This window comes from Aythya marila, assembly GCF_965140915.1.
Source record: "Aythya marila genome assembly, chromosome: 8".
Lineage (NCBI taxonomy): Eukaryota > Metazoa > Chordata > Aves > Anseriformes > Anatidae > Aythya > Aythya marila.
Genome location: NC_139049.1, coordinates 29,645,451 through 29,669,058, shown reverse-complemented (window position 1 = coordinate 29,669,058; position 23,608 = coordinate 29,645,451). Strand labels below are relative to the sequence as shown.

Here is a 23,608-nt window from a genome sequence, read left to right as displayed (position 1 = left end):
GGATGCTTAAAGTAAGAGGATAGGGTAAAAAATAAAAAATATCCTTGTCTGGCAGTTGGTATCTAAGCCAAAATCAAAATGAAACTGGGTAGTCATCTGCATTAACAACTCACAGTTTTCAAATCGTTGAGTCACAAATTTCTAAATGCTATATGAAAACCAGAATGCATTAAAGACTAAGATCCTAAAACTGTATTAGTCTCACAGATAACACTTTTTAAGATAAAGAATGCATGTAAGTCTATCTTAAGATTTTCCTGTCAGGACAAAGTAGCTCATCTCGATAAGCTCCCAATTCTCTTCTGCCACCACTAAAACTCCAACAATTCCCATGGAACTTCTCCTGATACACCAACACATGAGCCAGAAGTTATACAAGGCAATGCAACTGATTTTCTTCAAAGTTTGTATATATAAAAAGAACTTTAACAGCAATCCAGTTGAACATTCAGCTCTGTGAATCTGAAACAGCTCCCCATCCTGAGGCCCCCAAACAACTTGTCAAATAATTTAGTGGTTACTTTCCCTGATGAGTAATGATGCTTGCCTGGGTTTCCAAGTAACTTGACAGTAGGCAAAGATTAAATTACCTGGTAGAGGATGTGCTAGGTAAAGACCTCCTCATTGCTCCTGGGCTCATGCTGTAGTATGAAGAACTTTCCAAATCTGAGAGGGAGAAATTAGGGCCTGTTCCTGCAGCTATTGGTGCTGGGGAAACAAAAAAAAAAAATGAAGTCAGTAACTCAAGTGAATAAGGCATGAACTGTACTTCAAAATCACTTTCTTATTCCTCAATAATGTATTTATTTTCACAGTAAGTATAGGTAGAATGTGGAAATTGAGAAATGCTAATGGAAACAGGCACTGCAATCAAGCAAATGTTAATTTCATCAAGAATATAGTGTTCCATAGACTCTTTCTTCTATTCCTCCAATTATATTCTTTCTTTAAAAAATCAAACAATTATGACACACTTTTATTCAATTTAATTAAGCGCTGCTTTTCTATTAATATCAGTCTAACACTTAATGAAACTTGTTGCGTTTGTTTTTAGGACAACATTGCATTTACTGGCATAGTTACAAATAGGCTGCATCATCCCTGTAGTGTGCTTGGCATAATCTATAAGCAGTATAGGCAGGGAAACACACACCTCAGGACCTCTGGGTATGTACGTGATGTACATCCCCAAGCACAGAGGTTACAAATGCTCCTTGGAGAAAGTACAAGCACAGATGAAAAACCCAAGTTCTCTTCTGCCTGCGAGCATCTGAATTTTCCTCTGGCCTCTCCTCCAGCTAAATCACAGCTAGACATTTGTCTCAAAAAATGTTATCCAGCGATTACTTTTCACTGCTCACCTCTCACTACCTTACCCAGCACCTAAATTTTATTGTAAGGGATATGAATAGCATTAATTTCCATGTCCTAAAGCCTTGGTTTTACATTAAAATATTATGAGTTCCTGCACGCCCTAAAGTTTTCAGGCACAAGCCTATGAACTCCATGTGCTGTATTCTTCTGGGAACAGAGCAGCTTAACGTTAAAGTTAAATGCATTAAAAGATAATGCATTTCACAAAAACATGCAACTATATGGCATGTGGTCCCATAGCCAGTGTTGCTGTTCCAGCGCTATTTGCAGGACAAAGCAACTTAGGGAGCTGACAATTACAGATCATGATTTTCTCTCACATTTCAGAGACATCTGAAAAAGGACATACTACACAATAAAAAGCACAAGTTTGGCCTGGAACGTATTGTCTGAGAGCCCCGATTCACAGCAACAAAGGCGAAGCAGTCTCAATGCCACACAAGGATGCTGAGCCAAGTTTAATCTTTGGTCTGAGAATCTGGCCCTTTTTCAAAGATGAAAAAATCTTTCACTCCGACGGGGCAGGAGTGAGGAAATGAAGACAGGATAGCTCCTATCGCCCAGCTAACATGTCTGGGCTGAAATGCAGGCCTTCTGGGAGTGCTGCCATTGACTGTAATGGGGCCAGTATTTCACCCCAAGACTTAAGGAGCTCACAGTGTCAGATCTGACAGAGGAATAATGTAGCTTTGCAGCTGCCTCATCATCCCCACAAGACAATTAGTTGTTGTTTGGCAAGGATCTTTTAAGAACGTCATTGAGACAGAAAGGGAACAGCCTGGATAGCCATGGACTTTTAAAAGCATGGGACGGAAAATACACAACACTATTAAAACTTGAGAAAATCTGGAATGATCATTAAAAGGAACGAAGCTGGGAAGTAATTTATGACAAGAACGCTCAAATCCTTTGTTATCTTCCCTTAACTATCATACGCTTCCTGTACACCGGGTATATGAGAGGGTGTGTTAACACAAAGAAAGAAAAATTAAGCACAGTAAAATTAACTCGTTTTATCAATTTGTGCTTTCTGCAACAGTTTCCTGACAGCAACTACAAGAGGCTGTAAAACTGATGAATTTGCATGGAAAAAGAAAACGGTGTAAGTAATTTGTGTAAAAGGTAACACGGACATGGACTGCTATAATTCAGACACCCTGCAGATAGCAGACTGCTGCAGTGTGAGCAGTTATGGGTTAGAAAAATGACCACACTGCAGTCAGTCTGACTTGAATGGAAATCAATCATAAAGGTACTCTCTGCAGCATCTACTCCACAGTTTTCAGCAACTTCCTTGCCAAACAGATTTCTGCTCTGCAAACCCTTTGCTGATCAGTTCCTCTGCACCCTCTACCTACCGAAGCCTAACTTACAGGTTAAGCACACTATTTTCCAAACAGGAACATAAAAAGGCAAGCACCAAATTAAAGCACTATTTCTTTTCTTTCTGAGGCACAATGAATTTCCTAACCACTACAAGATTTATGAAGCAGCTTTATTCCAAACAGATACAGAAGAAAAAATAGTATCTGGATAATGCTTTTGTTCTTCCTTTTGCCTCCCTGTTACTCCCCCTCTCCCCAAATCCAAGACAATGCTGCTCAAACATTTGAATTGGCCCTACATGAAAATTAAATGTACCTCCAGAACAGGGGTGGAGGAGGAACTGGGTGTTGCTAATCCTGTATAAACTCAGCACAAAGTAGCAACTGCTAATCAGAGACTGATTTCTGCCCCTGCAGCAAACACGAAGGATGCTTTCTTTGTTACAGGCCAAACCACCTCACCACAGCAAGAGCCTGTTTGCAACCAGAGGGTTACAGAATGAACCCCACCTCTAAGAAACAGCAACAGATGTCCCCAGCAGTGGCTGAAGTGGCTAGATGGCCCACAGCAGCTGAATGCTGGAAAGTCCCATGGCAGTTCCTAGATGAACTGCGATCCTGCCACAACCAACTCGAGGCCAGTGACCCTAGAAGTGCCGTGACAAGCTTTGCACAGGGTCAAGCTGTTCTCGAATCCTTTCTCCTGCATATTGGATTCCTGTCTTTCAGCCTTGGGGGAGCTGAGCTGCACCTCATGCCTTCTCCATGGGGTTTCAGCTGCAGGCTGCCTGGCTGCTCCAGTAGCTCCTGTGTTTTTTTTTTTGTGTGAGGCACCTCCAGGAGGCATCTCAGCCTGCTTCTAATGGTTTTTCACACCGCCTTTGTTTGAACAGGACTGGGAATGTGCTGTGGCCCTACATGAAGCGGTAGCACGGCTGGGAAGCTCACCATCCAGCACAGCTGGCTATTCACACACTGCAGCCTGCAGAAACTCCAGGCCGCTGACGTTAAAAACATGCCGTTCTCCCCCCTAACAAATGCTCTGCAGCAAAGTGACCACCTTCTGATAGCTCAAGAACATCTCCTGATCACGAAAGGATGTCAGAAATTTCAGTTCTGACTCAAAACAAGGGTCTCCACCTACGTGCTGACACCACGATGTGGTGGGGCACAGGGGCTGGCAGAGGAAGGACCCCCAGGGATGTGCGTGGGGGTCTGCACAAGCAGACTGATGCTGGGCATGGCTCTAATTCCAGCTGTGGGCATCTCAAAAAGCCCCTGTGTGCAGGGGATGGGTTTCACTTGCTCTGAAGGGGCAGGATGAGATGGCTGGTGTGGGCACAATGTCCCTCACCCCGGGCTGCCACACAGGCAGGAGGGAGGTGGCCGTGCCAGGCCGAGCGGCAGCGCCAGGCCCGGGGACACGGGCAGAGCCTCCCCTGCTGCCAGCTCGTTAGCCTGGATCTTCACCCGAAATGTCAAGAAAAATAACAGAGAAATTAACAAAAAACCCTCTGACTTAACTCAATTGGAATATTTATTTTGAAAAATTTATTGAATTAGAGAACAGGAAACCCACTAAATAAAACCAGCCAGGCTGGCATTTGTCTTCCTTGGAATATGGCACTCTCTCTCAGTCATGTTAATATTTTGCTTCTCATTTTCCATTTTTATGTATTTATTTTTACAAAGGGGCTGGGATGTGACTAAGATCATTACATGTGTAACATTGCAGAAAAGTGATAATGTGTTTAAGGTTAAACGGGAGAAACGTGACATTTGACTAATAAACTTTTTCCTGTGTTGTGACTCCATAAACAAAGGGAAACACACTGCACTGCTGATGCAGAGAGGAAAGGGGATCTGTTTTCTTCTTTTTTTTTTTTTTTTTTTTTGCAAGGCCTTTGTCTCCTACACACTGTATCGTTAGATGCAAAGAGGCTTAGCTGAATACAACAGATATGAAATGTGTGATGTTCATTTTAAAATTACAAGTACAGCCTGCTATTGACCATCTAATTATGCTGAGTTCCATTTATAAACATAGCTAACCACTAAGTTTATAGAGACTTTTTGTGCTGCTTTAATAGGATATTGATCGAGAGCAAGGTTTGAGTGGACTGCCATTGAATTGTGTAATGGCATACAAAAGGCAAGGTCACGGCAACTGTTCACTCTATGCCTGCAGTCTATTTTTTATTATAATCTTTTTTTCTTCCTCTCTTACCAAGCCCAAACAGAGTGTTTTGGATAGCAGTGCTTTGCTAAGGAATATAGAGTACCTTTTTGAATGTTAATTTTCATGCTGCTGACTTTAACTGCCTTCACTACTGTAATGCTTAGTATAGCAGAAAACATACAGGCTGCTGTTTAAGAAAAAGCTGTTTTACGATGCCCCAGCTTTCCCACACGTGCTCTGCACCGGGGAGGTCTGTGGATGAGAGCCTCTTCTCCTTCTGCCAGCCTACGGGAAGGCAGCGGCGTCCTCCCTGGCCCCTTGCAGCCGCTGCCTGGCCCAGGCCCCCACACCTTGCAGCCGGCACGCCGTGCGCGGTGGGGCTGGCAGGACTTTCCCTGCAATTTGTTTTGGCTGTGCCTGGCCACTCGACGAGAAGTGTGAGGAAGTCGTGTTTCCTCCATCGCACCCACACTCCGTGCCCGGAGCGGCAGCAGTTACTTTCATTTCTAGCATTTGTGTGCCTGTGTGGCAGCAAGGACGGCTTGGGCCCCTGCGACCACAAGGCAGCTCAGGAGCTCTCCCAGCTCCTGCCTTGCTGCGTGCCAGGGCTGGCAGTGCCCTGGGTAAATGCTCGGGTGCTGCTAAAGCAGCTGCTAACCACAGCGAGAGGCTGCCTGCGAGCCTGGCACTCGCTGCAGCCAGCATCCGCCGTGCTGCAGGATCCCGAGCTTTTCAAAATGCCTTGGCCACAAAATCACCTCTTACCTGTGGAATTAGCATAACTTTCAAGGATAATTAGCGGAACCATTTCTGTGTTTATACAGAAGTGGTAAGCAACTGCGTGTAGGCTTGTGTGCTTGTGGTTTCACTGGCTCATTAGGAGGATTAAAAGTCACCCCACTTGCTCTGTACAGCTCCTTACTGCACGCAGTTAACGTCTTAAAACTCAAAGCGTGGCATTTTCTGTCCAGGGTGCAGTCAGAATTCCCTTGTTTATCAGCATGAAGAATGATGTCATTTTGACAAATAACACAGCACAAAACAAATATGTTTCATTTGGCTTTAGCGAATGTTCATAAATCCTAAATCTTTCTTCACATCCTGGGCAGTGCAGTTTATCTGGCTGCCTGAAGGACCTCCAAGGGAGGAGATCTTCCCAGCAGCTCTCTGCACAAGAGCACATGGTGCAGACTCAGTCTAACAGGGGAATAATGTCCCCCGTGCCCCTCTCTCTGCTCCAGCCTGTGCCAAGCATGGGCTCTTGCTCAACCAGACTGTAAACTCAGAGCAGCAGCCGAGTCCCAGGCCAGCACCTCCTGCAGAGGGCATTCTCCAGTGCCATGCAGTTATCTGCCCCCATTGCGTGGAGTGTTTTGCTAGCAAGGGTAGACAAGGAGAAGGTTTTACTTGGTCAACAGCTGGCTGTTCAGTTCACAAAACCTGTACAGCTCCAACTCTTCTGCTTCTGGTGTCATCTCAAACCTCCCTGAGGATGGAAGAATGAAGCCTCCATTATCTGAAGGCGTCTCCTCAGTATCTGGGGTGAACAAACACCTACAAAGAAGCTCACACCTTTGGTCTGCTAATAACATAAGAGACCTGACAGCTTGGTCTGCAACATCCACATCAGACTGTGTGGAGAGGGAACTAGCTGCTTTTCAGATGAACATGTATGATCTACTTTTTCAGTTTTACTAGGCTCTGCAAGATTCAGTAGCTGGGTAGCATTTTGAAAGCAAATCTCCATCTGTGGGACCAAAGAAAGCAGGTTTCTGTTACCACAGTAGTCTAGACTGGTTCAATAGCTCATAGAAACTGTGACGATCAGCACTGATAGATAAGATAGACAATGGTAACAGCTGACCTTTTGCTTGATTAATTAATTCCCCAAATTTGCATGACTGAGACAACTGCCTATTGCTTGCGACTCCTTGTCATGCAGAACTCTGGGAACTTTACTAAATAAACCTGGCACATAACTCCTCCAAACAGTATTTCATATCGTAACTTTAGATAACAGCAGCAAGCCACAGGCCAGTTAAAACTGTGGGAAATCACATTTTTCTATCATTATATTATCAAAAACAAGCATGGTAAGAATGATGGCAATGGGCATACACAAAGATAACCTCTTTGTAAAGCAAACATGGAGCACACGGGAAGACAGAAGAGACTAAACATAAGAGCCAATACGGACAGGAAGGTTTGCTGCATCCCCAGCCATGGTGGCTTCTAAAGATGCAATGACTTTTTCAAAAGTAAAAACAAGAGAATGGGCTGAGGACATTTTGATTGCTCAAACTGCACACTTAATAGCTGCCGGTGAGTCTGGATAATGGCTGCTCATAAGCTGAGATCCCCAGCACGAAGGCAACCCATGGACTGGTCTCAAGTCAAGACACGGGAATACATAAACCACCCAGCAAGAGTTATATTGAAAAGCACACTCTTTAAAAGCCCTTACATGCCAATTTAGGCAAATATGCAGCAATTACTTTGTCGCTCTGTTATGTTAAATTATCCTTTGAATATTAGCGTGCAAATTCATACTGACTTCGCTGGGAATTTGTTGCTAGACTCTACACTAAACATATCCTACTGGGTAGCCACGGCATGTCAGGCTGTGGACTTCTCAGACCTCACAAAGTAAACAAGGTTACGGCTGGTCAGTACATGTCTGGGGCATCTCCAAGGAAAATCCAGGGTGCTATCAAAAGCAGTGTAGCTAAATCAGTTGCTGGCACTCTTCCCTCTGAGTCAGTTCTGAAGTGATATCCCGATATGCTTTGGGGACACTATTTTTGGTAGAGGTGCTGGCTTGTGTACAGGATATAAAACTGAGGTCTTGACCTCCCAGGATTATTAAAGATCCCATGAAAAAGAGAGTGCAAACCCCCACGTCTACAACAGATGAAAGCTGAATCTTTTTGTTTTGCCTACCAACACCTCCTTGCTTATTTTAGATGAAGTTTATGCCTGTCCTGCTCTTGCTGCGTGCAATTACCCTGACTGACGGAGGTGGTGCATTTCGATGGCAAGCAGAGGGAATGTCTCAGACACAGTTCATACTTTGTTTGCAAAATATGTTGAATGCTAGGATTTTTGCTGCATGACGTTTTAGTTTAGCTACAACAAAATATCATGGAAAACTAACAAGCATGAAACATGACGCTCCTGAGGTCAATGCCAAATGCGCGGGGAGGCTGGGACCAGGATGGCTGTGAAGGCTGTAAGTCCTGAACCGGTGCACTTTTCTAGCTGCCCTGTCCTCTCTCTGCACACATGAAGCACGGCTGACAAAGTCCAGAGGCAGTTCTGCTGTGTAGTGCTCCTACAGTGAAGATAAGATTGTGGTGCAGCGGGATGCCTTACAGAGGGGGAGGGAGAATCCTTTGGGCTTCAAAAGCCTTGTGTTGTCATGCCGAAATAAAGCGACATGACACGGAGACTTTCAAAGGCTGGAGAGAGCTTGGTTTTGCCCACCATGGCTGCAGGTACCAGCAAGGCAGCGTACATAGTGCAGTGAGTTAGATTTCAAAGCCCCTATTTGAGCACTTCAGTAAGTGAGCTGATTTACAAATGCGCTGCGCACTCAGCAGCTCTGCTTGGCTTCTGAGTCCTCCTGACTTTGTCCTTCTGACAAAACTCCCACCAGTCGTCAGGGAAGGAAACTCAGGAGAAACATCTGCCTCAAGCTTTTTCTGTCTCTCTCTCCTGTGCGCTACCTCTGATATCCACGTCTCCCACTGTCCACGCTTTTCTTGTAGCATCCTATATTTGACTATAAAGCCAATTTACCAGCTGATTTTTGACTATAAAATGCAGCCTTTCCAAAGAGGAAATAAAACAGTAAAATCCTTACAGAAACTGTGTTCTGACTCAAAGACAGAGCTTCTCTGCTGGGTTGTGCCAGTTAAGATTTCAGCCCCAGAACTTTAACTGGATGCTGAGAGCCAGTATACAAGCACACGTTCTGTTATACCCATTTTTATCACTGGTTGTATAAATGGATGGGTAACTAAGGCTTGAAAGGGACACATAGCTGAGTGGCTTTCCTGGAGCAGTGGTAATTGGTGACAATGTAATGTTACTGCATGGCTGCAGAGAAGATCCTCAGAGGACTAGTACCTAGGGCTCTGCTTTAGCAGGAGTCTCTCTGCAAGAGATGTCCTCTCCTTGGACTACCCGGATTATGCCATAGCAAAATACAATCAATGCACCTTTGATCAATGGAACAGGGTGGTGACAGGTACTCTTAATTCACTGTTGTTAGTGAGCATTGACAAGCCTGTAATGATCATGCTGCAGTGTGTCATTCATGCTGGGGTATTAGCATTCTTTAAAGGTCAAAAAACAAATCCCTCTACAAGACAGAATTCCACCCAGTTAAGGGAAAACACAGGCCTTGTGAAGTTAAGGATGCATGCCCCTGGGCAATGAGGTATCACAGCTGAAGCTGGTATAGTTGTTGGCATTATTTACAAGTTCATCAAATTGCAGTTGTACAGGCACACGTACACACGGCACAGATGAACACAGTGTGCAAAAGCAGCATGGAAAATTCCTGGCTTAAGCACACAAATGATGTTATTTCTACAGGTCTGGTAGAACTGCAGTCCTTGGATCCTGTAGGATATCCACTGGCAAGCTGACCTGTATAGATGTTTCTCTGCACTCTGATACAGAGCCTGCCCATTTTGGTACCAGATAAGCTTATCAGCTTGCACACATAGGTTTGCAGAATTATTATTATTTTTTAATTTACTTTTTCATTATATGTTTTAATTTTCCCATAGCAAAAGACATGGCACATAAACACTGTCCCCTGGAGAGAAGCAGGGAGAAGAGACTCTCAATTTTCAAGACACTGTTTCTGAATTGGGGAAGGGGCACGATAAGAATCAAAGAAAAAAAATGGGATTGCAGAAACCACATAAACCAGCCACAAGATAATACTTACTTTGTGAGACTCTTACTAGCTCAGTCACACTGAAAACACCTGATGTGACAAAACTGTCCTGGAAGCCCAAATGTCCTACAAAACAAACAGAGTGAGAGAACTGCGATTAGCTTTAAGCATTTAATGACAGTATTCTCAAATACTTTACTTGCATTTAGACTTAAAATGTGACATCTAATTTCCCACTTAGCAGTAATTATTGTTTATGTAGGTGGGTAACTAGTCATACAGCTATGTAGGCTGCTTTGTGGTTTCTATCTAGAGGTTAGGAAAGCTAACATGACACATCAGCAGGGAGATTTTTACATGTTAAAGCATCTCAACAGGAAATCTGAAACAAAAGAGGACTATTTTAATAAACGGTTACCTTGGATGACCCCTAATGACTTCACAATTGAAATGAAAATACTGTACCTAGGAAACAGACAGGACAGCTAAGTTCCATAATCGTTTTAAACATTATTCTCTAAAGAAACATCTGATCAGGATTATCTACCCATTCATTCAAACAAAACAAGATTTAAAGATATACTCTTCATTTTCTAAGGTTACGCTAGGGAAATCTTAAAATAGATGCTGGTTAAAAAAATTAAATTAGTGCCATTTCCACTACAAAAAAAAATCAATCGAACATTTAAAACAAGCTTTTGAAAAGAAAAATAAATCTCTGCATAAGAAAAGCATTAACTTTGAGCTTCGGACTGTCTTTAGGAAGCAGGGTGTGCACTTCCACGCTTGCCTCCCTTGTGCAAGGAATGCTTCTACACATCAAAATGTTATTACACTTTACATAACAGTATTTTCCTTCTTCTCTGAAAACATGTCTACCACCAAATGTTCATTTAATTTTCACGGGTATGATCAATTACAAAAGGAGCAGCGTTCAGGCTGCCACCCAGTGTAAGTGCGCGGCGTGGGCTGTCGCGGCTCACGCGGGACATGCCTGGCCCTCAATTAGCGGGCTGCACTTAGGCCAGGCTGACCTCCCGCTTTTGAAATCAGGGTCAAAGGAGAAATCGCGGGATAAAGAGATTATTAAAAGAACCGTAAAGTCCTGCTTGCCTGCAGGATAAGTGGCGTACCTTTTAAGGTTGTCCTACTTAGAGCCACCGATTCCAGCACGCGCACATATATTATTGAATGTTTTGCAGGGGCGCCATCTGCTCCGCTGTTAATTGTTTGTCAGGTGCAGTACGATTTCCTTACGTTCGGTGTATCGTACCGTACAGCCTGCTCACCCCGGCAATACCTGCACACCCTCCCGTAACTGAGCCACAGGACTAACGCAAGCTGCCCGTTTGTCCTCTTGCCTTTCTTTTGGAGTTGCTTCAAAAGCAACTTAGCCCGCTGCCACTTCTGCTTACACAAAGAGACGCATCTTGGGGGCAGCAGGAGACAGGGAAGGTTTTGGGGAGGGGGTGGATGAGGGCTGGAGGGAGGTCAGCTCTCCGTCTCCAGCCAAGCCCTCGCTCAGCTCTGCGCCCTGCATGGACAAACTTCCCTGCTTCTGAGAGGATCCGACGGTGCCAGATGAACGCAGTTGCTAAGCTAACAGACTCGAGACAAGTTTCTGCATCAGGCATGTTTTTATACTTCAGCAATAATGATGAGTTTTCAAACTGTGTATATGTATATCTCTGGGCATCCTTGTGTATGTGTATATACATATGTATTATGTACACAAACATATAAATATACACAAATCTGTCATGCTCCAGCTGTAGATAAATGTACTATAAAATATTGAAATTGATGCTGAAATTCAACACAAACAAATTCCTCAATCTGCAAACAAGGTTTTTATTTACAGCAAGAGAATAAATTTTTCTCTACTTCAAATGAAAAAATGTTCCTACAAGCTTTTATTTTTCCTTATTTTCCAGTTAGAAATACCTCTCAGATAATTGTAAATGCTTTTGCCTCATCTGCTTTGTGTTTTACCGTAATAAAGGTGATGACTACATCATTCTGCTTTTTAGAAATGGTTGCTGGCCATACACAATGTTTGTTCATTGACAATTTCCCAAGTATTTTTAATATGAAGATCTACTTTTCATATGCTGCAGCAGACCTGCCTATTGAATTAAATGATCTGTGAATTAAAAATAATTCTCTTAGGTCTTCACTGAAACCACTCATGTGCCTAAAATTAAGCATATGCTTAAGTGCCTTGCTGGATCGGGGCCAGGATGCTTACTACTCCGCAGAGCCCTTCGTAGGGAAGCCAGTCTATGCTATATAACTTCTCATACTGTGCTCATCATGACAGTATCTGAGCAACTTCCAGAAGTGCATTCAGCAATACTACGAACATCTGTCACGTGCTGTTTTTTCACAGTGCACCATACCGGCTCTGCTCCGGTGTCCACTTCCACCTGCATTGCTCAGGCAGGTTCCTATCGCACTCAGAGTGAAGGTGAAATTTAAGCGTGTAAGTGAAAAATAAATCCCAGCTACGGTAAGACATTTGGCTTGTTTTTAAAGGGAAAGTCTGGAGCTCTTTGTAATCATGCAATAAAAACGTGATTGTAGCATGGCTAACCACGTTCCCCTACCCCAGCAAACCCACGTAAAACCAGACATGAAAATGTAGTAGAATGATTTTCAATACTCTCGGGTTCCCCCTGTGTATGAGAAAAGTTGATTAACTTGGCTTGGGCCTGGTAATGTTATTATTCATAAAATCTTATTTTGCTGGGTGTACCTGAAACATCCACGTATTTCTGTAGGAACATTCCTTATGTGTGTTCATGTAATAGTAATCATTAAACAACAGCACGCAACTAGAGTGATTAGGTTTTCATCCTTCAATACTGAAAATAAACATTTCACAAATGAAAGGGGAATTTCACAATTCTCCCACTTGTTATTTACTTATAAACATTAGGAAATCAGGGACTTGTCTCACCAATCATTAATAATACCTTGATACCCACAAAAGCGGTGCCCTTGGCTAAGAGTTGTGTCTTGAGCTCATTTTGATGTATGGTTGGTCTCCGAATTTGCAGTTCAGTAGAACTCCATGAAAGTTTAAAGATTTGCCTGTATGGCTCAGATTGCAAAATCCAGGCCTTAGACCGCAGTTTTTGCTGAGCAGAGATAACAGTGCCAGAAGAAAATGAGAGACCCATGATAAAGAGGTAAAGTAAAAGAAGAATGGCTGGGCACTAGCAGGATTGACAAAATATGTAAAGTAAACATTTTGTGCCTATTAACGAGGGTCAAAATGCAAAAACATATCAATTCGGTTGTGCCGCTTAACTCCAAATGAGAAGAAAATAGGTAAAGTTGAGCAATTACATATGCAGATGTTAGCATTAAAAACCTCCTATACTGAAAAGATGATTAAACATCTTGAAAGCTTGCAAGATTTACTTTTCATACAGCACTTTACTGAAATATGTGTACTGTGATAGTTTTGCTAAATATCCCAAAGATAGGACATTGAAATTGCTGTATATGATCTGGTTATCTCTGCAGCTTTGTGCGACAGTCACATTTCGGTAGTAAAGCAGGTGTTCAAAATGAGGATGAGAGAATTTTTACTCGCGTTATAAAAAACTAACAGAGCCCATTCACTGAAATTCTGGGTATAAATTAAGACACCTGGATAGCTAAGGCAGGCCCTGACTCAGCAAAGCAGCTACAGCACGTGCTTAATTTTATTCACGTGTTTGACTAAAGCACAGGTTTATTTGGGCTGACAAAGAAAGATGGGCTGACAAAGTGAAGCAGGTATTTAAATATATTGTTGAATCTTTGCTTTCAGCCCAAGTCTAGGCCCTGCTAGGAGTCATGTCATTACACAAGACCTCACTTTGGCTCATGAGGACGATCTTTTTTCCTCCAAGAGGAAAAAAAACAAACAAGCTAATAAGACCAAATGGAATAAAGCAGATAAGGATACTAACTAATAAACACATGCCGTTACCAGAGAACACATCTAATATAGTGCACAAACACGATGCAATACTATCCTAACACGTAAAACATGAAAAACGTCTTTCCACAACTTGATGACCGCTTTAATTGGGAAGAAAATTCATAATGTGATTTACATATTCTTCTTTTAGATCCCAGTAAAGAAGCCAGAAGAAAAGGCTTGAATTGCTGGAGCCTAATTCTGATCTCAAAGAAATTTTAAACAGGTCTTTCTACACTGATCAAATAAAGTTTCACCTAATTTTCTCCTAATTTACACTGGCAGAGGAGAAATCAGGATTAGGACTTGTTGTCTAATGCTATTTGTTTTGAATTATTAAGCAAACATTCCTATTTCAATGAGTAAACGTGTACAAAGGCAACTAACCTTCGTCCTAAAATCTAGTTTACAGGGAGAGTATTGTCTGCTTTCCCAATTAATGCTGTAAAAAGGAGTCTCAGACGTTGATCTACCAATCAACCGCTTGTGTTGTAGCTTGAGAAAATCATGACTGATGCAATTACTTTTATGTAGAAAGTCTGAATATGGTCTATAGGTTAAAGTTCATTGGGTTATTGTTCTTTAATTGAATATCAGAAGATATTTTCAAGGTGCTCAAGGTATTATTGTTCTTTAATCAGTAGGTCTCCTTGTGTAATCCAGCAGTGTTATTTTTATGATAATATAGTTAGATTGCACCATAAATATGCAAGGTATTTTCTAAAGAGAGATACATCTGTTTTCCTGAAATCCAAAATTAAATAATAATGGGGAAGAATTAAACCTTTGAAGATAAAAAAGTCCAAATCCAGTTATTTCTCTTCCACTACAGTCCAAGTGACCAAGCATTAAGCTTTGGAGAACACTTTTTTTTTTTGGGTGGGAGGGTGGGAGACTGATTAATTTTCAGTCTTTTGAAATAACAGGACAGGTCCCCCAAACTAGCAGTGAAACCATTTCTAAAGGCTTTTTCATGTTCAGCATCTCACTATACATAGCCATCTTAAAACCTTAAAATAGTAATAATCAATTAGGGTCTCAAGCCTATTATCTTAACCAAATGCCTGATTAAAAGAAAAGCCCTCTCTGCTCAAAGTGCAACTTGATTCCTTTTGGGTTTATCCCCTATCTAGATAATCCCATGTTTCACAAACAATGTGGAGCAATAATATTGATTTGAAAATTAATGTCTGTATCACACAGCACACGCAGGCCTTGAGAGAGAGGACGTTATCAGAGGGAACCCGGATCACCCGGAGGACTCCCAAAAGATTAGCTGTTCCACGGCTGCACTGCGGAGGAGTATGCGAGCGATGGAGTTAGCCCTAATCTGCATTCTCCAGCAAAAGGAAAAAAGACAGAATATACACGCTTCAATCAAGACCTTCCTAACATTAATGCTCTGCCTAATTGGAAGGTGAGGCTCTCCAGCCTGGGCTGACCCAGCCCCTGCAGCCACAGGGGCTGCATTCCCTTCCAGAAGCCCAGCACGGATGTGGTGAGGGGCATACGGGACGAAGCACGCTTCCCAATCCCGCGTCCCGCAGGCAAACTGGCACGGTGCTCGTGTGCCATGTGCACGCACAGGGAGGAAGATGCACCTCACTTTTGGGAAGCGTCCACCTCCTTGTTTCCTCCGGGGCAAGCGTGGGTGGCCGGGGACACCCCGGGCGGCGACCAGCCGCTGCCCGAGCTCCTGTGCCTGCTCGCTTTGTATTTAAAACCCATGCAGGGATTGAGGAGGCTGTCGATCCCAGCCTGCAAAGCCTTGTCCAAGCGAGCGTGTCTCCAGCTAGATGGAAGACACCGTGAGTTGTACACGGGCCACAGGCTCCTTCGATATTACGGGTAACTGTAATGAAATCTGCATTTACTAACAGACCCCAAATATAGATCTCCAGAGCCGGCACAATGGCTTCAGTTTAATTGCTTTGTACAAAATGCATTCCTCAAATTCATACATGATAAACCTCGAATGGTAAATTATACTGCATTTTTATTTCATGGGCTTTTTATAGAAGTGTTAAGCAAGATATTATACATTAATGGTGATACAGAAACCCCTCTCTCTCTCTTTTTTTTTTTTTTTTTTTTTTCTCTGACAAATGCTCCCACTTGTATTTTGGCTTGTTATTTCCAATTTAATTTTAATGCCACAGCAATAGCTCACCTTAGATAAATCACACATTTTCCTATGAAATAAATGCTGGGCCACATGTCACATATGCTGCTACTCTTTCAAGCTCGCCTACCTGGCTTTGGTGGAGGTTTTAAGAAGCACCCAAACTTTCTTTGTGGCCCACAGCAATGGATTAGACCGTCCAGGGCATGTCGTGTCAGTACAATAGAGGAACACTTTTAAGACTTTAAAGTCATGTAATACAATTCTAGGCTGGATCTTTCTTGTTAAAAAAAGTAGAATGGGAGTGATTGAAAGAGAAAAGGGCCAATATTTGACAACAGAAATCAGCATAACCTCCTAACAGCGGCAGTCATGGATGACTGCCCTTTGACCCGGGGAGATTATGTGGGATTTCAATGACAACAGCTGGAAGTGAGCATGTGAGAATAGAGAACACAGATCTGAGGCCTCCTACAAAAGACTGCACAATCCCTGCCCAGATCAGAGTGTTGATTAGAAATTGTTTCCTGGTCCTGGCTTAATAGAGTGTGATAATGAAAGTTTTGTTAACCCTTCACAATATGCAAAACCACTGCTAAATTATTTGCCTTTTTAAAGCTAAAAGGTCTGTAGATAGCAGACAGGAAAACTGTGAGCCACTTCTAGCTTTTGTGGGCACACCTCTGGTGCTTGTGCTCCAGCTCAGCTCTGTTCCTACAGCTTGTATAGACTTTGGGGCCACCTGGGACCAAGACCTGGGCGCTGGGAGATGCCTTCACCTGCCCTGCGATGACAGGCATTATCCACAGGTGAATCAGAACAGAAATACACAGGTAACATCTCCCTGTGCATAGCCTTTCACTCACAGCAGTCCCTAATAAAAGCAACGCCTTGTTATTATTTCAATATGTGTCATATGGAGCTCCAGAGTCTGGGTTGAAAGTTAATAAGCGTGGACCAGAGGAAATGTGGTACCAGACTGGCTGTGTCACCAGCACAACCTGCACGGATCCACAGCAGCTTCAGCTCTTAGAAGACACAGCTCATTTTATATCTAAGTGCAGAGACAGTGGAATTAATGGCAACTTATTACTCTTAATGAACCGATCAGAGATCGGAATCAATCATGTCAGGTTTTGTCCAAGCAGAGGACACAAGGATAGCTCTTTTCCCTTGAAGACAAAGGTCTTCTTGAAACACTGAAAGCCCTTCAAGTTCATGTTTAAGGACCTTGCTCAACAGAAAACGTTCCAAGATCTACAATATCTGGTGTGGTTTTTCATTTCTGATGACTCCTAGCATTGTAGGGTACTTTTCAATACTGATGTGGGTGAGAAACCAGTTAAATGCAATTTTTTGATATAATGATAAAAACCAAGAATCTCCCTCGCTACCATATACACAATAAGATAAATAAATTAACTACATTAATACTGATAGGGGCCTATAGTTTGAAAAACAACAGATGTCTTAAATTAGCATATTTCTGTTTCAGGTCTTCAATCCAAAAAGCAAATACTAAAGAAAAGAAGAAAAATCATTATAAATGGTCATACTCATTTGGCAGCTTATAAATAATGTGCTCCTCAAAAGCCTTTCAAAGTAAGAAAGATGAAATCTATACTGGGATAATCATTATGGAATATTTATGGCATCCAACAATAAAAAGAGTAATAAAAGGAAAAGCCTGCCTCCCTGAAAATAATAATATGAAGGAGTTATTTATCTTCATATTTTCATATCAACCCTGGTAACAAGAGCAATGACAGCTGTGATCTCCAAGGTCTGCGGCAATATTGCCAGTTCGGCTTCACAGATTCAAGCACGGCTCCATGTTCAAAGGAGCCCACGGACAGCACCCGGTGCTCCCCAGCTTCCCGAGGATGCTGATGGCACGTACTACCCCGGCAGGTGAGCCTTAATGCAGGCACTGGAGGTGCAAGGAGATGGTTATTGCCCTCCCTGTTCCTCTTCCCCTGTAAGGCCTTTTTCAGACAAAAGGTCCAATGTCATGAGATAGATAGGCATCCCATTAACCTCAGGACCCCCCAGAGGCCTGAAAATCCTCCTACAGAGAATAATGCAATGATAATTTCTCCTCGGCTGGTCATATTTTGATGTCAGCATCATATTTCTGGTACAGCCTGAAAATGTTGGTTTCTATGGATAGTTTGTATGAGGCAGTCTGCGCACGCTCTGTCAACTGTCCTTACTCCTCTCACTCCTACTCATGGATCAACCGAAATTTTGCCTCCAGATTTTACCCATGGACTTCCAAGACAGCTGCTTGCAGAATGAAGGGCTTGCAGGAGACAACACTGCAAACGCGTACATGCCATAAGCACAACCCATGCTCTGGTCTTCACACTGATGGAGTGTGCCTCAACATGCAGAGCCTACTTGGTTTTACACCAGTTCAAACTAGAATTTAGCCTAGAGTGTTAATGCCATAAATATTATTGTTGATGTTGTGTGTAGAACATCAGTGTGAAAATAAATGTAAAGATATTTAGAAACTGGTGTGGAATACTTAGGTATTCAGACTAATCACGGACTGAAATAAGCACATTTGTTTCAAATCCTGTTTATAGCACTGCAGCCCCTCCCTCCTTTAAATCTTCCTCTTAACCATACTGATGTTTATTGAATACCTGTCATTTCTCCAGCAGCATGTGCCAACAGCGGCTCACCAGTGCCAGGTTGCATGAAAACCCTTCTGTCTCCTATTCTCCAAGGGGCTCCCTTAGATCAACCACTCACCATACCCAATACACTGAAACCCATAAATTTGCAGATACTGCAGTCAAAATTCTTAACAGGAAAGTGCACCCATTTTGCCCAGTGTAGCATACTGAAATATCACATGGTGAGAAGCATTTCTCACCATGTGTAAACTGTCAATTTGATTTGAAATTAAAATTTTTGATTAACATGAGCATTTCTGAGCCTCCCGCTGGCAGCAGCCCTATTGCTGAAAAGTGACATGATTTGTGACACACATGCTGTACAGAAGCCCCATGCCAGCAATTGTTAAACCCATTTTCATTCTGCTTTAATACGGTATGACACTCAGGAAAATAATTTTAATATTTAGGAGAAAGAGGGTAAGGGCTTAAGGAGTGAAGCCCTTTATGGGTGGAAAGCAGGATTAGAGCAGCACGACAAACAGCATGGAGGTCTCCGTGTCTCACAAGTCATGTCTCTTTTCAGCAATAGGGACCATCTGCAGGAGGCTAAGAAAGGTCCACAGCAAAGCACAAAGCCTTCTTTTAAATCCAGTTGATATTTCAAACACAGCATGAGGTACTTTCCACCTATGAATGCTGAGATGCTTGTGCATGGGGAAACGCTTGCAACTTCAATAATTAAACCCCCTCGTCCGGGAGGTAGGATTTTCTGGTTTCCATAGTGGCCTGCTATTTTTCCATGTTTATCATTTTCCCTGGCGGTATCAGTGGTCACTGAACATAACAACATTTCTATGGTGATTTACATGTGCGAGAGGAAAGTTTTGTAACTATCAGGACTTTTAAGCCCAGGAATCTATCTCTTCATCAGGGCGGTGGGAAGATTTTTGTTAAGCAGCTACCAAGTGAACACAAGAAACGGGACGCTTCTGCGGCGACAGTTTTTAAGGCAGCGATATACTCATGCAGAAGACAAAAGTTCAGTGGGGATTTTTATAAACGTAAGCCTGTGTCACTGTTGCAAGCTGCTGACTCAACTGTGTCACCTGCGTATTTCTCAGAGTGGATTTTTTTTTCCAGTAACATCATGTTCTGAGGAAGTTTATCATGAAACAAGTATCACGAACAGTCATTCTGAGCAGCAGAACAGCTTTGATAAGTGCCGACATGCATCTGACTTTTCTTTTAGCACTATTCATCACATAAACACTCAGCTCGGCTGGACTCTCTGTTCCTAGTAAACACAGAGCCATTTCTAATTGCCATAATACGGTGAGGAAAAAAAATGTAGAATTTTAAAAACAATATTAGATGGTGAAATGAAATACCAGGATGATTCAGATGCACTGGAAGCATTCAGTCCTGAGCATAAAACCGTGGGCTCATTTATGTCAATAACAATGTTGAGAATTCAATCTGCATGAAAAATGTGGTCCTCAGTAACGCCATGATATATAGGTGGTGTAAGTATGCAGGTTCTTTTAAATATGTCTTAAGTTTAAATAAGCGGTGTGTGTAAATACCTAGTTTTAATTAGTATATTGCCAAGAAATTATACAACTCGACTCAGTGATGCTGTAATTATTTTAGGAGCCATAAAACCCCTCCCTCGGCTGGGGGAAGCTAACTGTATCCTCCAAGGCCACTCTGCAGACTAACACGGCTTGGAGCTGCGCCGACAGAGTCCAAACCCCTGTGATTTTTTTTTTTTTAAGATTTACATTCCAGTTTCTAGTTAAAGGAATAATCCACATATTCACAGGATGTGGCAGAATTCTCTAGAAAAGCCCAGCGTCCAGCAGGGGCCGGGTCAGGCGAGGGCGGCAGCTTTCCTGCCCGTCTGCTGGGCGATGCAGGCACAAACCCCGGTGACTCCATCAGCTGTTTCCTCTCGTTCTGCCTTCCTGGCACCCCTGTCTCTTCACACCAACACTCTTTGAATAGACTGCGGCTGGACACCACGATAATGGGAGCTGTAGAAATATCTGCTGGAGATTAGATAGCATAAATGCACTCGAAAATCGGGACTCGGGGCATGGAAGCTAAGTCCCAGGATCAGCCAGCTCCACCTTTCCGCATGGGCTTTCCTCTCCCTCGGAACTGCTTCTTGCACCTTATCTGCTGACAACACCAGTGAGCAAACTTTCATTCACAATAAAACCTATGCAAATCGTATTTACTTATTGTTCCTTCCCTTATATCGCTCGGAGGTTTCTCTGCAGAAGGCTGTTACTCCTCCATTCCTTACACAGAACAACCATCTCCTAACTGCAATAGCTTTTAGCCCGAGGCAGGCTGACTGTCTTCTTCTCAAATACAGTCAAGTTGAGGAAGCCTAAGATGTTGCCTAGTCCCTGTACAGTCTTTGTGTCCTTGACCGTGCACATCACCAGGCCCCTGAATTTCTGTCAGGGCCGTCCCGAGAGATCCCTGCTGAAGGTGGGGGGAACCTCATGAACTTCTCCCCTCATGCCTGGGCAGTCTCACCTCGGTACCAAAACAAGGCTCCAAAATGAAGCCCTAGACTTGGTTTTAGGCAGGCAACTACACTTAGAGACAGCAGGGGAGAAACCCCAGTGCAGCAGTGGATAACTCCCAGCCAAGTCCCAGACTAGCTGCTGAAGTCCAGTGGGAAGAGACTGGTGGATGAGGAGTCTCTGTGTGATGACTGAGACTCTTTCTATTTTATTCTAAGTTTGTGTTTTGTAGGGCAGGATGCCCTGTCTACATTCCTTTACAGGCTAAGAATGGACATTTATTAACAAGTACTTGGGCGGACAGCCCAAAACTCTAGACTCCTGGCCTGGGACTGTACGACAGAGAGGGCCAGTGACCCCCATTTGTGTTTACTGTACTTCTACAGACACATGTTGGTGTGATGGGGGCATTCACTTTCTCAGGTTCAGGCCAAGGTCAGGCCAGAACATGGACCAAATCTATTTTCTCTGTCTCTCTGCATAAACTGCTCAGGCTGTAGCCCAAAGAGGGCCCCTGAGTTCACTAACTGAGTGTATTTTGAGGGATTTAAGACTAAGACAGTAAACAGAAAGGGTGGAGAAGGACCTTCTCAGTCCGTATCTGATTTCATGTGCTCATCCCATGTGTGGCAGATACAGAGGCTCCAGGGGAGATGCCTGAAGGAGCTGACGTGACAATGATGGGACATCTTGCCCCTGGAGGCTGCCTCCAGCAACTCTGACACACTCCTGGTAGGTACAGAGGTGAGGACCTGAGGTGAATCTGCTGCTAGAGGTCACGTTGCTCAGCTGAGCCTACACTGTCCTCTTTCTGCAGTAAAAAGCTTGCCTCTCTAGACCCTCTAACTCCATCTCAGAAGTCTCCTGTGGCTTGGTGTGATGTTCAGGAATGCAGAAACGTGGCAGTGGGGTGGAGTCCCTATGTCCAATGTCCCATCAGGATGTATTTTGGACAATCTGAAGGCAGCACAGGGGCTACAACTTCAGATTTGGACCAAGCTTACCAGCCTGGATCATCCTCCCTGTGACAGCCATCAGGTGTGTTTTAACAGTACTCCACGTGTAAACTTTGTACCACGACTGACTTTACGTGAAAGACAGATCTTTTGCTGATGAGTGGCAGTCAAGCAGGCAGAAAGAACGAAAATGGAAAAGGAATTCCATTCACAGGGACCTTTACATTAAACTAAAGCAACTCAGGTAAAAAGGAAACCCATCAATTATGGTTTATAATGCATAAACATCCATTTCTTCTCCGTTCTTTCTTTGCCTGCATTACTGAAATACAGAAATAAAAGAAAAAATAATGATGGATGGATTTTGGAAGACTCAGAGTTCAATTCAGGATGGATGTGATCCCAACATTTCAGATTCTTATCTCATCGTAATTGGAAAAGCTGAACCTCTCTCGTCTGCAAAATTAGGCAAGACATCCTGTGAGAATGGGCTCTTTTTCACAGCAGTTTAGTCCCCAGACACACGAAAGAATGAAAACAAGAAATGGAACAGAACATTTTTACTTTTGAATAATGGTTGCATTTGGGCCGTTTAGAACAAAACTTCACTGGAAGAGTTGAGGAGGAAGTTCTTCCTGCCAGTATGCCCATCCCTAGACACATTCTTCCACAGAGCACATAAACACTGCTCTAAAAGATAATTTATCTAAGCAACTCCCATTCTGTAGACGTGAAGGGAAAAACAGAAAGAAGAAAATACAAGTGGGTGGTATTTATACTGTCCACTCTTCTACCCTGCTGAAATCATTCAACCAAATCAGCATGCCCTGTTAGACCCTCCTTTACTCTTGCAGCCCAAGTCTTTCTTTGTCTCCTCCCGGCTTATCAGGATGAGTGGGAGAGGGGAGGATGACTTCCCCTAGCAGCAGAATCTCAGGTCCAGAGAAATTACAGCCTTAACCTGAAACATCTCTGTTCCAAACCTCCCAGAGGTTCAACTCAGAAAAGAGATGAATTCCCAGAAGACCTGGTATCTCCACTGATTATAGAGGGAGAGTTAGGATTTCAGGTTCATAGCTGCTGCCTCATTTTAATGCTTAACATTAGGTGGGGTGAAATTTAAGCCTTTGAAGTTCATGTATAATGTTAGCATAGGCCTAAAAAAAAATTGCTTTCTTCCTCATATCTTGCCACAGGCAATCATAGAGCATAGAATGGCTTGGGTTGGAAGGGACCTTAAAGATCATCTATTTCCAACCTCCTGCCATGGGTCTCCTGACGTGCTATGCTTCTGTATCCTTACATTTAAATCTGTTATTTTTTGTTTGTTTGTTTTGTTGATTTTGTTTGTTTGTTTGTTTTTTTATGTTTTTACTTCAGAAGGCTGTGAAATGCAAGTATTGCTGAGTTATCCTTGTGTTCCTGTCCTTCATATGGTTCATTTGCAGGAGGGAATAATGATCTGTCACCAAGGTAAATTCATTACCCAGCAGATAATGCCACAGTGTTTCTGCTGCCCATTTCACAGTAAGACATTCTTTCTCAATGATGTTGCATCTCTGTTCTCGTGGGAACAGTTTACGGCTGACATAGCAATAGTAGTAAT

General features: G+C 43.0%; 1 protein-coding gene across 8 annotated transcripts in view; it reads right to left on the bottom strand.

Annotated features, from left to right (window-relative positions):
- Positions 1-23,608, bottom strand: part of NFIA (nuclear factor I A) — a 245,802-nt gene that overhangs the window by 76,442 nt on the left and 145,752 nt on the right. For all 8 annotated transcript variants that reach the window (XM_082766228.1, XM_082766230.1, XM_082766229.1 and 5 more), the window contains 2 exons: positions 9,839-9,913; positions 591-708 (listed from right to left, as the gene is read on the bottom strand). In XM_082766228.1, coding sequence (XP_082622354.1) covers positions 591-708; positions 9,839-9,913 — 193 coding nt within the window. The remainder of the gene's footprint in view (positions 1-590; positions 709-9,838; positions 9,914-23,608) is intronic.